An 11,742-nucleotide genomic window follows, 5' to 3' on the forward strand; every position below is an offset into this window, starting at 1 on the left:
CTTCTGATTCAAAGAAGAAGAAGAAGTAGAAAAAAAAGAAGAAGAGTAAGATGAAGAGTCAGTGATTGTACTAGGAATTTTCAATGTTTTTTAAACTGTGTTTGAGATTCTAAGTTTGAACTTAATCATCTCCTGTAGTTATCTAGCCTGAGTATGAAGAATTAACAGAACTTCTTTATTTATCTTACTCAGATACTGCTTTTCAAGAATCTTGCTTACTTTTTCAAGTTTCTGTATTTAAAGAACTTATTATTTCTCTATTTCTTCTTTCTTTCTTCTCTTCAGAATTTCAATCTCAGAAATAGCATTTAAGAAAGCATCTTTTTTCACATCAACTGAATGTATTTTTGAACTCATTGTTCTCACTCAATGAAAAGTTGATCAGACTGTTTCAATTGAAATATTTCTAAGTCTGTTTTCAATTGAAAAGTTGATCACACTGTTTCAAAAGAAGAATAAAAGACTTTTATATATAAAATATCTGATTTTTTTCACACTAGTTCAGTAACTAGATTAGATTTTTGAAGAGAATCTAATAAACTAAAATTGATTTTTAAGATAAATTAATAAAATCTTTACAATCTCTTTCTTGAAATACAGTGAGAAAGAGTATAATATCAATTGATAATAAATCAGATAATATGACAGTTTTTGAGAGAAAAACTGATAAAAAATAAATCAATTTTTTACAGAGAAATTGATTAAAACTATTCAATTTTATTCTAAATCATTCAATTCTTCTCACACAACAAGTGTGCAACTCAAATCAGTTAATAAAAAGTGTAAAAAAGAATTAAGTATTAATAAAAGCTCTTCAGTCACTGAAAAAGTAATTCTTACTTAAAAGAATATGAAATTATAACAGAAAACAGCTCTGTTTTTTATTCTTTGTAAGAATATTATATAAAACTCAGAGAAAAACATCTTACTTTTTTAAGAGAAGTAAAAAACTATTTCTAAGATCTTTTTTTTTTTACATTAACTGCTGCAGAAGAATGAGATAGAAACTGCTAAGATATGTACTACTATATATCTTCTATCAAGACTGTCTCTCTTCAGAGTCTTGATATTATAGAGAATATAAGTCTGTTTTTATATAATAATATAAATATTGTCAGTGAGATATAGAGAAACTGATTATTTATATCTCAAAATAAAAGACTTTGTCAATAATTATATTAATATAGAGTTAATTCTTAAATTTAATAGAAATCTAGTGTTGCTGTTCTCAATTCCTTGCAGAATCTATTGAATATTGAGATATTAAAACTAGATTTAATATATCTCACTGTGCAGAGATCAAAGACTCAGTCAGATCTTGAGATATACTGATTTTATAGTTGTTGATGTGCTGTTGACTCATTATTCACTGATTATGTATTGAATGCTGTTGCTGAGGTATCTGTTTGTATTATTCTGCCGGAGATGGGCCAGATTGAGAGAGGTAGTACAAGGGTGAGACTTAGTGTTGAAGTCTAGATACACTGGCAACAGACTGTGGAGATTGCACTTCAGAAGTGTTCATTGATTATATGCTTGATATTATCACTGAGGTATCTTTTTGTATTTTTCTGCCAGGGATGGGCCATATTGAGAAGGGCGGTACGAGGGTGGGACTTGGTGTTGATGTTTTGAAACATCAAAGGTGGACAGGGTTTTCGCGGAGGTCGCTTCTCAGATATCTCCACAATTACAGATCAGGGATCTTCCAAAATCAAGAAGATTGGTGCATATGGCTATGTCTCTTCACCTTACAATTTGTATGGCACTTTGGCCCGGGGTTGTGGTGTGGTAGGGGTGAACAGGGGATAATCCCACACGGGAGTTTCGAACAATGTCTAGTTCACGTTTGGCTGGATATCTCCACCACCACACGGGGTATGCGGTCGGCGATGGGGTCCAAATGCTCGTATGATCGAGGGCTTTTCGATGGATCTATCGGCGGGTTCTTATTCGAAAAATCGAGCGAGTTCGTGGTGAGGCGGTTGATATAAATGAACATCTTGCTGTTCTTCAAGTGAGAGATTATTATATTCACTTATTTGAATTTCTTGCATTCTCTCAGTATATTTAACATGAACTTCTCTTGTATCTGATTTATAGAACTCTCACTCATGAAATCAGGTCTGTAACTGATTATATCAGATATTACAGTATCTGATTTCTTTCTGTATTTAATATGAAGATTATACACTTGAAACTCTGAGATTCAATGTGCTAAGCATTTGAAAGGTTTTATTATCAATTGTAGATAGATGAGGCTTTTGTAATCTGTGATCACTGTTGTTATATATCTGTTATTAATATATCAATTTCATAACATCAGCATATGCTTGATTACTAGCAATTTCTTTTCATATACTGAGTAATTGAGCTCAGTGTCTGATAGTTTTCTATTATTATATATTATCAGATGCAGCTTGCTATTCTTACTTATCTGTAGAAGAATGTCTCTGATAACTCATTCAGATGTATCTGTCTTAATATAGAAAGATTTATCATAATCTAATTGAATAAGTACTGAGAATGTTGTTATACATTCTCTCAGTGTGAGAAAAGCCTCTTTATATACAGTATTTCAGATGATTGACTGAAACTTCTTCTTTTGCAGATTTGTATCTGTTTCTCTTAAGAGATCTGAGAGTGATGCAGATATTTATATAAAATTGTTGATAAATCTGTGATAATATAAGATTAACTTAAGAAACTGTTATACATGATATATATTTCTCAGCTGTGATTAATTTGCTATAACATTCAATTTCTCTGAGATGAGATATATATAGACTGGCCGCCGGGACCATGAATTTCACATTTGATTCCATTTGGTCTGGTTTCATACATTTCTTGGCGTGAATCCCGCTGGGACTGGCTATCAAAAAAACATGTAAAGTGACTATATATCAGATCTTAAAATGAAACCATGACTTGAAAAAAATGAGAAAGTGGTCCCATTTGATCCCATTTAGTCCCATTCTTAGCATAAAGTTACTATTTTTAGACATTTTAAGGTTTTTTTTAGACTATTTTTAATTTTTTAAAAAGTAACACTTTTTGGTAATACTCAAATGAGATTTAAAGTCATTTAAAGCAATAAAAATAATTTAAATTGAGAAGTGGAAATCATGGTCTCATTTGGAAAATGTGACAAGAGTAGACAGTAAGTCTCACTGGGACAGTATGAGACTACTATCTAATGTTAAAACCGTGTAATGGGATCAGTCGAATTGGTAATGAGACTATCAAAAAATCTGGTCCTGGTCTCAGACACGGTCACACGGTCAGTCTAGATATATACAGTCATTACTCATTATATATTCTATGAACTTCAACTCTTCTATTTCAAATACATACTTTATTGATTTGATATAGAGCTTATACTCTGTCAGAGTTATAAGCACTTCATTGAGATACTTTAGATGTTTATCATATGAGTTTGAAAAGACTAGAATGTTGTTAAGATATACAAGATATGAGATTCTATTCTATTTATAAAGAATTCTATTCATTATTATTTAAAAGATAACAGACACATTTGTCAGACTGAATGATATTGTCAGGAATTTAAACTTCTCTTATTATATATTAAATGTAGTTTACAGAACTGATAGTTCATCTATACAGATCTATCAGTATTCTGAGAGAAGATTAATTTTTAATAGATATTAAGTATTTTCAACTGTATTCAACTGTTGTTGAATTTATAACAGTGAATATTCATTCTTGATTATAAGCTTATTAAGTGCTTAATAATTGATACACATTCATCACTCTTCACCTGTCTTTTTCACAAATAGAACTGAAAAGTCTCATGTGCTTAATGAGAGTTGTATAAGACTATATTTTAGAAGGTCTGTAATCTGACACTTCTGTTCTTTAAGATGTGTTTGTGACAGAGAGTATGCATTCTGATTGACTGATTTTATATCCTCTGTATCAATCTCATATATGAATTCTTGTTTCAGTGATAATTTCAGTGAAAGATCTGTTCAGAAGATCTTTTCATACTTCTTCAGAAGCTTCTTCATACACTTATTCTTTCATATATTCTTTATCTTGATTTTCTCTACTTCTGAGTTCTGTATGATATACAGAATACTTTCAGATAAGATCTTATAAATTATTTTTTTTACTTATTAATGTATAAGCAGATTTAATTCTTCTATATCAGAGATGTGAAATATTCTTCTCATATCAGTTGATAGAATTATATGAACTGTTTTCTTTCTATCAGTCAATTATATATAATATATATGTTATTGAATCTGCAGATTGAATCTTTGAAATTAATTAAGTTCAAGAATAAGATTGTATTTCATGTTCTGCAGCTCTCATGCTTAAATATAGTAAGATTATTCTCTAAAGTGCAAGAGAACTCTTACTCTTGCAGATAATATCAAATATCAGTTATCAGATAATCTTATATATCAGAGATTCTTCACTCAGTGAACTTCTTTCAGTCTTCAGATTATATAATTATTAATATATTATATAGAAGCTTCTGTGTCTGTTAACACTTTTACAGTTATCTCTCAATTCTTATTCAAGTATCTCTTATACATTAATATTTCAGATCTCAAGATATTGAGATGAGTGTCTGCTTTATCATTCTTATCTGCATCTTATTTGAGAGTCTGCTTCTTCTTAATGTTTACAGAATTCAGAGAGTCATCTAATACAGATATCTCTTTCACTTTGAAGACTTTTTATAGAATATCAGTGAGTGTCTCTGAGCTCACTAATTCTGCTAGTTTTTTAACTCTCTTACTTCTCTTGACTGTGTATACTGAGTGTAATCTTTTACATCATGATTTTAACATCTGCAGTTAAAGCAAGCTCAATGCTCATAATATCAAGATTTTTACTTAGAGAATCTCTTTTTCAGAGAATTCAGTGCTTTAGTAATGATATTCAAATCTAGATTCATTGTATCTGAGTGTGTGACTTGTATTGTAGAAGTCTGATTATTTATTCTCTGTTAAGATATATTTAATTACAGTATTTTCTATTATAATTAACTCACTTATTTCTGTATAATGAGAATATTATATACTTTTTTCACTGTGTCTGACTGTGAGATTAAGCATTTTCATTTCACTCTTAACTCAGATGTAAGACTATGAATGAAGATCTGTAAATAGAAAGATGTTAGAAGCTCTTCATTCAACATAAGATAGTATAAACTGAAGTGTATAAAGTATAACATAAGATCACTTATTTATCTACACTCAGTGAAGTATTTATAATACTTATCTTATATATTTACTTTCTCAAAGTTGTATAAGATTCATTTGAAAAACTTATTTCATGTTTATAAAAATGAATATTACTTCAGATCTGTAAGATTTATCTTTTTATTAGTTATTTATAATGACTTTGCTTTTCTGTATAGAAATGCAGCAGATCTTAAGACTTATTAAAATTTTATTAACTATCTGTCTGTGAGTTTATATTTAATCTAATAATATGATTGTATCTGATTTAGTCAGCTGATTACAGCATTATTTTTTTAATTATTATTAAAGCTTAATAACTCTGACAGATCTTCTAACTTGATATATTTTATACTTAGATTCTTATTCTGTGCAGCAGTCTTTAATGATATGTATACTTCTGAAGAGATTATGAATGATTATAATAAGATCTTCAGATTCATTGTAGTTATCTGTTTATATAAATATTTAATCTTCTGCTACTGATCTAAGACCTAGTTTTCTCTATTCTTATTGATGATAATGATTGTCTTGATAAAGCTCTTTATAGTGAATACTTGATTCACAGCAAATATTAATTGTTATTTAACTTTCATCTCAGTCTGTCACTGTGTACACAAGATCTTAATCTCATTTAGAATTCTCATACACATACAGAGCTTTGATTCTGATTTGATAATTTTAACTGCTTTTCTTACTGCTTTAAGTAAACTCTCTGAGAGATTCTGCATATCTTCTGATTCAGATAGCAGAGAAGAGTATTATTCATATTAACTAGAAGAGATATTTATTTTAATAATTTCTTATTAATTATATAATATCTATTATTATATCACTATATCATTATATAATTTCTGTTATCATTATATAACTTCAGTGATAATCATTCTTTCTCTCTTTTTATTCTTCTTTTAAGTAGAGAGTGAACTTCTTTGAATCTGATTTACTGCTCTCATCTTCTTTCTCACATCTCATTCATTTGCATATGTGACATTTGTCTGAGTGTGAAGTTTTTCTTTAATAAGTAAAGTAGTATTAATCAGATGCTCTTCTACTCATCACTCTTTATATACTATCTTTTGAGACATTCTAGAATCACACTGACATGATAACTATGAATTACTTCATAGATGAAATTATCATGCCCTGAAGAAGCCTACACTTCTTACTGATTTTTAGACATGCTATCAGATGTAATTCAAAGGTTTCTTGCTCAGTGTACAATTACAGGCGTACACCGGCTTCTTATATATCATATACTAAATTAATTAGTGGCCGCTATGGCCCCTTTACATTCATAAGCAAGTTCAGAAGTGGCCGCGTTATTATCCGACGGTCGTACGTTCTTCCGAACCACACAGTCAATAAATATTTGATAAAAAGTTCAATAATATAAGTGAGATTATCTGCTATAAGACCTGCTGAATTGTCTGTGAAAATCTTTAATAGAAGAGAGTTAATTACTTAAGAATCTTTGCACTTATTATCTCTATATTCATCTCACAAGCTCTCATGACAATCTCAGTATCTCAGAGATGATATGTTCTGCAGATTGATATAATAACTGCTTTTTTAAATACTCAGCTATCTGCTGATGAATAAATATATATGAATTAATTCACAGAATTCTGTGAAGATTATAATAATCTTGTGTATAAGTTAATGTAGAGACTCTATAATCTTAAGCAAGCAGCACTCTTATAATATAAGAAGCTGTGAAAGATGCTATTACACTCTGACTTTCATATCAGTCTCTATGATACTGAACTATTTATTCATGATAAAAGACAGATCTATATAATTATTTATATAAATAATATTCATCTCTACAGCTTAAAGATTGATGATCTGAACTGAGTCAAAGTTAAAATCACTGCTAATTATAAGATCAAGAATGTAGAGAATTTCAATCACTATCTGAGAATGAAGATTAATAGAGATTTAACTTTATTAATATTATCTCAATCTCTCTTTATAAGAAATCTTCTGAAGAAGTTCTTAATGAATAACTGTCACTCTACATTCACTTCTATAGAGAAGAATATTGATTTTATGAATGATAATAAGAAATCAATTGTATACACAGTAGAATTTATTCTATAATTCTATCAATTCAGTATCAGATCTCTACAATATCTAACATTTAATACATATTCTAATATGAGCTTTATTACAGAATTTCTTGAACAATTCAGCTCTCAGTCTACATCAAAGAACTGAGCTGTATATAAGTATACACTTCAATATCTACAGAGTTTAATCAATGAAGATATAATCTATTACAGAGATGCTGAAATTGAATCTGTAACATATACAGATACTGATTGAGCTGATAGAGATTCAGAATCTCATTCAATCACCAGTTATATCATCTACATAATAGATGGCTTCATTGCATGACAGAGCTGCTGATAAACAGAGGTCTTTAAGTTATTAACAGAGGCTGAATATATTGCATTCTTTAAGACTGTATATAAGTAGACTGGCCGCCGGGACTATGAATTTCATGTTTGATCTCATTTGATCTGATCTCATACATTTCTTGGCGTGAATCCCACTGAGACTGGCTATCAAAAAAACATGTAAAGTGACTATATATCAGATCTTAAAATGAAATCATGACTTGAAAAAAATAAGAAAGTGGTCTCATTTGATTTCATTTAGTTTCATTCTTAACATAAAGTTACTATTTTTAGACATTTTAAGGTTTTTTTTAGACTATTTTTAATTTTTTAAAAAGTAACACTTTTTGATAACACTTAAATGAGATTTAAAGTCATTTAAAGCAATAAAAATAATTTAAATTGAGAAGTGGAAATCATGATCTCATTTGGAAAATGTGACAAGAGTAGACAGTAAGTCTCACTGAGACAGTATGAGACTACTATCTAATGTTAAAACCGTGTAATGGGATCAGTCGAATTGATAATGAGACTATCAAAAAATCTGGTCCTGGTCCCAGACATGGTCACACGGTCAGTCTATATATAAGCTTATCTATCTCTGAGAGCTTCTAGAGGATGCTGAATTCATCTCATCTCATCTCAACAATCTGAATACTGATGATCATCTCATTTTCATCACAGTTAATGATTTAACTTATACAATTTATACTGATAATAAGTTCATCATAGAGCTATTCTCTTCTGAAGCAATTTCATGCTGCTTGAAGTATATAGAGATCTATTTTCACATTCTTTAAGATCTTATCTGTAAGAATAAGATATCTATTTAATATATTTCATCTGCTGAGAATATGATGAATAAGCTTACTAAATCACTTAAAACATTGAAATATACACATTGAAAGGAGAATATGAAGATGAAGGAATAGAGGGATAAAAAATGATGTATATCATGACTGGTTTTTTCATTGCTACACATTTTCCAGTCATTTTTTGTACCTGTACTTGATTTGAAGGCGAATTTTGTATATAGCATCGTGTATAGTTACTCTGGTGAGTGGGGGTGTCAGGTCACATGACCTGGCTTACTAATCCTTCCACCATATAACTTTCCACAAGCTAGCCACCTTTCAATCACACAAGCTTTACACCTTCCACATCGACTGCATCATAGCGCCACAATAGATTGTTTCGCTTCATAACACACAGAAAGACTAGGCGCGAATCTTTGTCTAATACTCTCTATTATCTTATTCTCGCCTTCAACATTCAATTGCCCGTTGGGGTCTGCTATTCTCATGATTGAAGAAGGATAAATTGCAAAGTTAGTGTAGCAAATGTCTGCAAGTATGAAAGACTGCGTACAGATTCAAATGAAACACATTAGAAGAAGTCATGGGGAAAGCACACTGACTAAGTGTGATCCAGCGTGGACCTTGTTTGCCTAATTATGCCAAGACTGAATCATGTGAGTTATCTTGATTGTGCATGATTCATGAGAGCCGAGACGCCAGAAATGCATCCAACATAGGTATACAAGTAGCCCCAATTAGGCAGCCCAGAATTTATCTCAAAGGTTAAAAAATTCCTTATATTACTTTCAACCACGTGGTCAAATTAATACTTTATTTGCAAACCTCTTTATAAGTTTTCGGTTGCCTTGTCGAATGCTTGGATAATCGGGTCATACAGTAATTCGGTCCGTACCGGTGTCCCAAAAAATATGTTATCCTTATGAATAGGAAATAAAATTTGCCGTAGCTCCCTGCATAGCAGTTTAAAAATTTCAAACTTGGGCGGAAACTCCAAAAAAATCTCTTCAAAACCGCTGGCACCTATACGACCTCGTTTTGCGTTCGCGATCTGACCGTAACTCCCTGTGTACCACTCCCTTTGTCGTCTTTACCCCCTACCTAAACCGTCTCATGATAGTAGTAGCGCGCAATATTGACCACCCCCTTCTCCGTGGCTTCGCGCAGTAACTCCCCCTCCTTGTCGCGTTCCGGGTGCTGCCATGACTCTTTAACCACAAGGGGTGTTCGGGATTCATCTCCGTCGCAATGCGTCTTCCAGCATATCGTCCCTCGTCTAGAAACGCAGGCCGCGCGCCTGACTACCTCGTCAATTATCAGACGCTCCTCCCTGCCATCTAGCTTTATCCTGATGTAGCGTGCGCCGTCGGTAGTGATAACCTGTCGGATCGAACCCGAGTTGCTTCTTATTTATTAGTAGGTACCCGAGGATGGTCGAGACAAATTGAAGGCCTCCTCGTTGATATCGAACCGCTCCGACGCGACCCCGCCCAGACGGTCGAAGTGCCACAGCCTCATACGTGGCCCGCAGAGCGTGAAACCGGGTACGAAAGTGATCTAATGCAGAAGTCAAGCTGGTGTACTTGCCACCCTACTAGCCGGATCTAAATCCTATTGAAGAATTCTTCGCTGAGTTGAAGGCTTTATTACACGGAAGTGGCAAACCTATAAGGATGGTCCTAACCAAGGTTTTGACACATTCTTGGAATGGTGTGTTGATGTTGTGGGTGCAAGGAAGAAAAGTGTAAAAGGCCATTTTCGGCATTCCGGCCTAACAATTGAAGAGATATAACTTTAGCAATTAATCGTGATAGGAGAAGAGATCGATTTTTACTCTACTATACTTAAAGACAGGCTCTAATGTGTTTTTTCTACAAGACAGTCTGCTTGAAAGAGATCCAGTATAAAGATTATAGAGGAAAGAATAGTAGGATATATTTTTGACATTTTCATGCTTAGGCGTACTGCTTAGCCGGACGATATTGGTTAGGGCGGGATCCTAATTAGAGTAGGCAAGAAAAGTTCACCGGGAGAATAGATCGCGGAGAGTATTTGACACGTACTCCATTCCAAAAGTAGTAAGGAGAGAAGTCGGCACTATCATATCTCCCTACATGTGCCTTTGGACACATCACATTCACTCCATGACACACAGCCTATGTAGGTAGTAGCAAAATCTCTGAAAATTGCCTCACTACTCTGTCTCTGGCTCAAGAGACGGCTCGTGGATAATTCCAAGCGACAATTCCGTCTTCTCAAAGAGAAGGTGAAGGTAATGCAGGCTGTAACCTCTGAAGAGCCTGTACGGTTCATTGACCCAGCGCTCAATCTCTCGCCAAAGAACTAAAAGATCTTTTCTCTCCTGTGTAAAGACCCGATAGTTGAGCAAGTACTCCTGTCCAGCCTTTTTTAGGTAGTCATATGCCGACTGCTGCAGATATAGGGATTTTGACACTTTCGAGCCCGACCAGTCTGATATGAGCGGGGTGTAGACGATCAAGATGGGCTTGACCAGAAAGCGCCAGAGCAGCTGCTCCTGCCAGAAGCCAGCATAGTCGCTACCACAGATCTCGATGTAGTTGTACGACGCGCGCTCGTGGTAGAGACCGATGACAAGGTTGAAAAGCTGGCAGTTGAACTGGAATTTGTGGGCGTCGGTTTCCACGCTGTACGCGAATCGGCCATGCTGTGGGCATTTGAAGGAGACAGTCGACCCATCTTGGGAATAGATATTGTTCAGACCGTATTTATCGACGAGGCCGCATTCAGGACATGCAGCGCGGAGGCGAGACTCCCTGTAGCTGGTGCTAAAAATTGGCCGAGGTATTCACGATCCTTTATAATGTTCTTGATGACGCCGCAGACACCGTCGCTCTTCAAAAACTCTTCCTCTAGGCGGATCCGATATGCAATTCCGTATCTCTCAGAAAGTGTTGCAAGGAGCTCCTTGTAGTCCGGAAGGTACTCCTGAAACTTCCCAGTGTCCCGGAGACTTCGCTGGTAGGTGATATTACTAATGACCATTTGATCTCCCTTTGCTCTGTCCCATAGGTCGCACACAACCATAACTTCAGTTCCGATATCTCTCATACCCATAGCCACAACAAACGCCAGCCCTAGGCTACATAATGTTCCGACATGCGGCGAAGAGTTGGGTGGAATAATGATGTTGATTTCAGTGTGAGCTTCGGGGTGAGGAAGTAATGACCTCAGATAACCGGGATAGTCGCTTTTGAAGACGTAAGAACCGCCACCCAAGGCATGATGGGAGGCCATATCGTAGGCAATTTGCATCTTCTGGTGGACTTCCAT

General features: G+C 33.9%; 1 protein-coding gene across 1 annotated transcript; it reads right to left on the bottom strand.

Moving 5' to 3' along the window:
- Nucleotides 1-9,531: 9,531 nt before the first annotated feature.
- BDBG_06150 (uncharacterized protein) lies at nucleotides 9,532-11,742 on the bottom strand (the record flags this gene model as incomplete). Its single annotated transcript, XM_002622924.2, has 3 exons — nucleotides 9,532-9,832; nucleotides 10,626-11,116; nucleotides 11,173-11,742. 3 exons carry the CDS (start codon nucleotides 11,740-11,742, stop codon nucleotides 9,532-9,534), a joined length of 1,362 nt encoding a protein of 453 aa, XP_002622970.2.

This window comes from Blastomyces gilchristii (genome assembly GCF_000003855.2).
Source record: "Blastomyces gilchristii SLH14081 genomic scaffold supercont1.15, whole genome shotgun sequence".
Taxonomy (NCBI): domain Eukaryota; kingdom Fungi; phylum Ascomycota; class Eurotiomycetes; order Onygenales; family Ajellomycetaceae; genus Blastomyces; species Blastomyces gilchristii.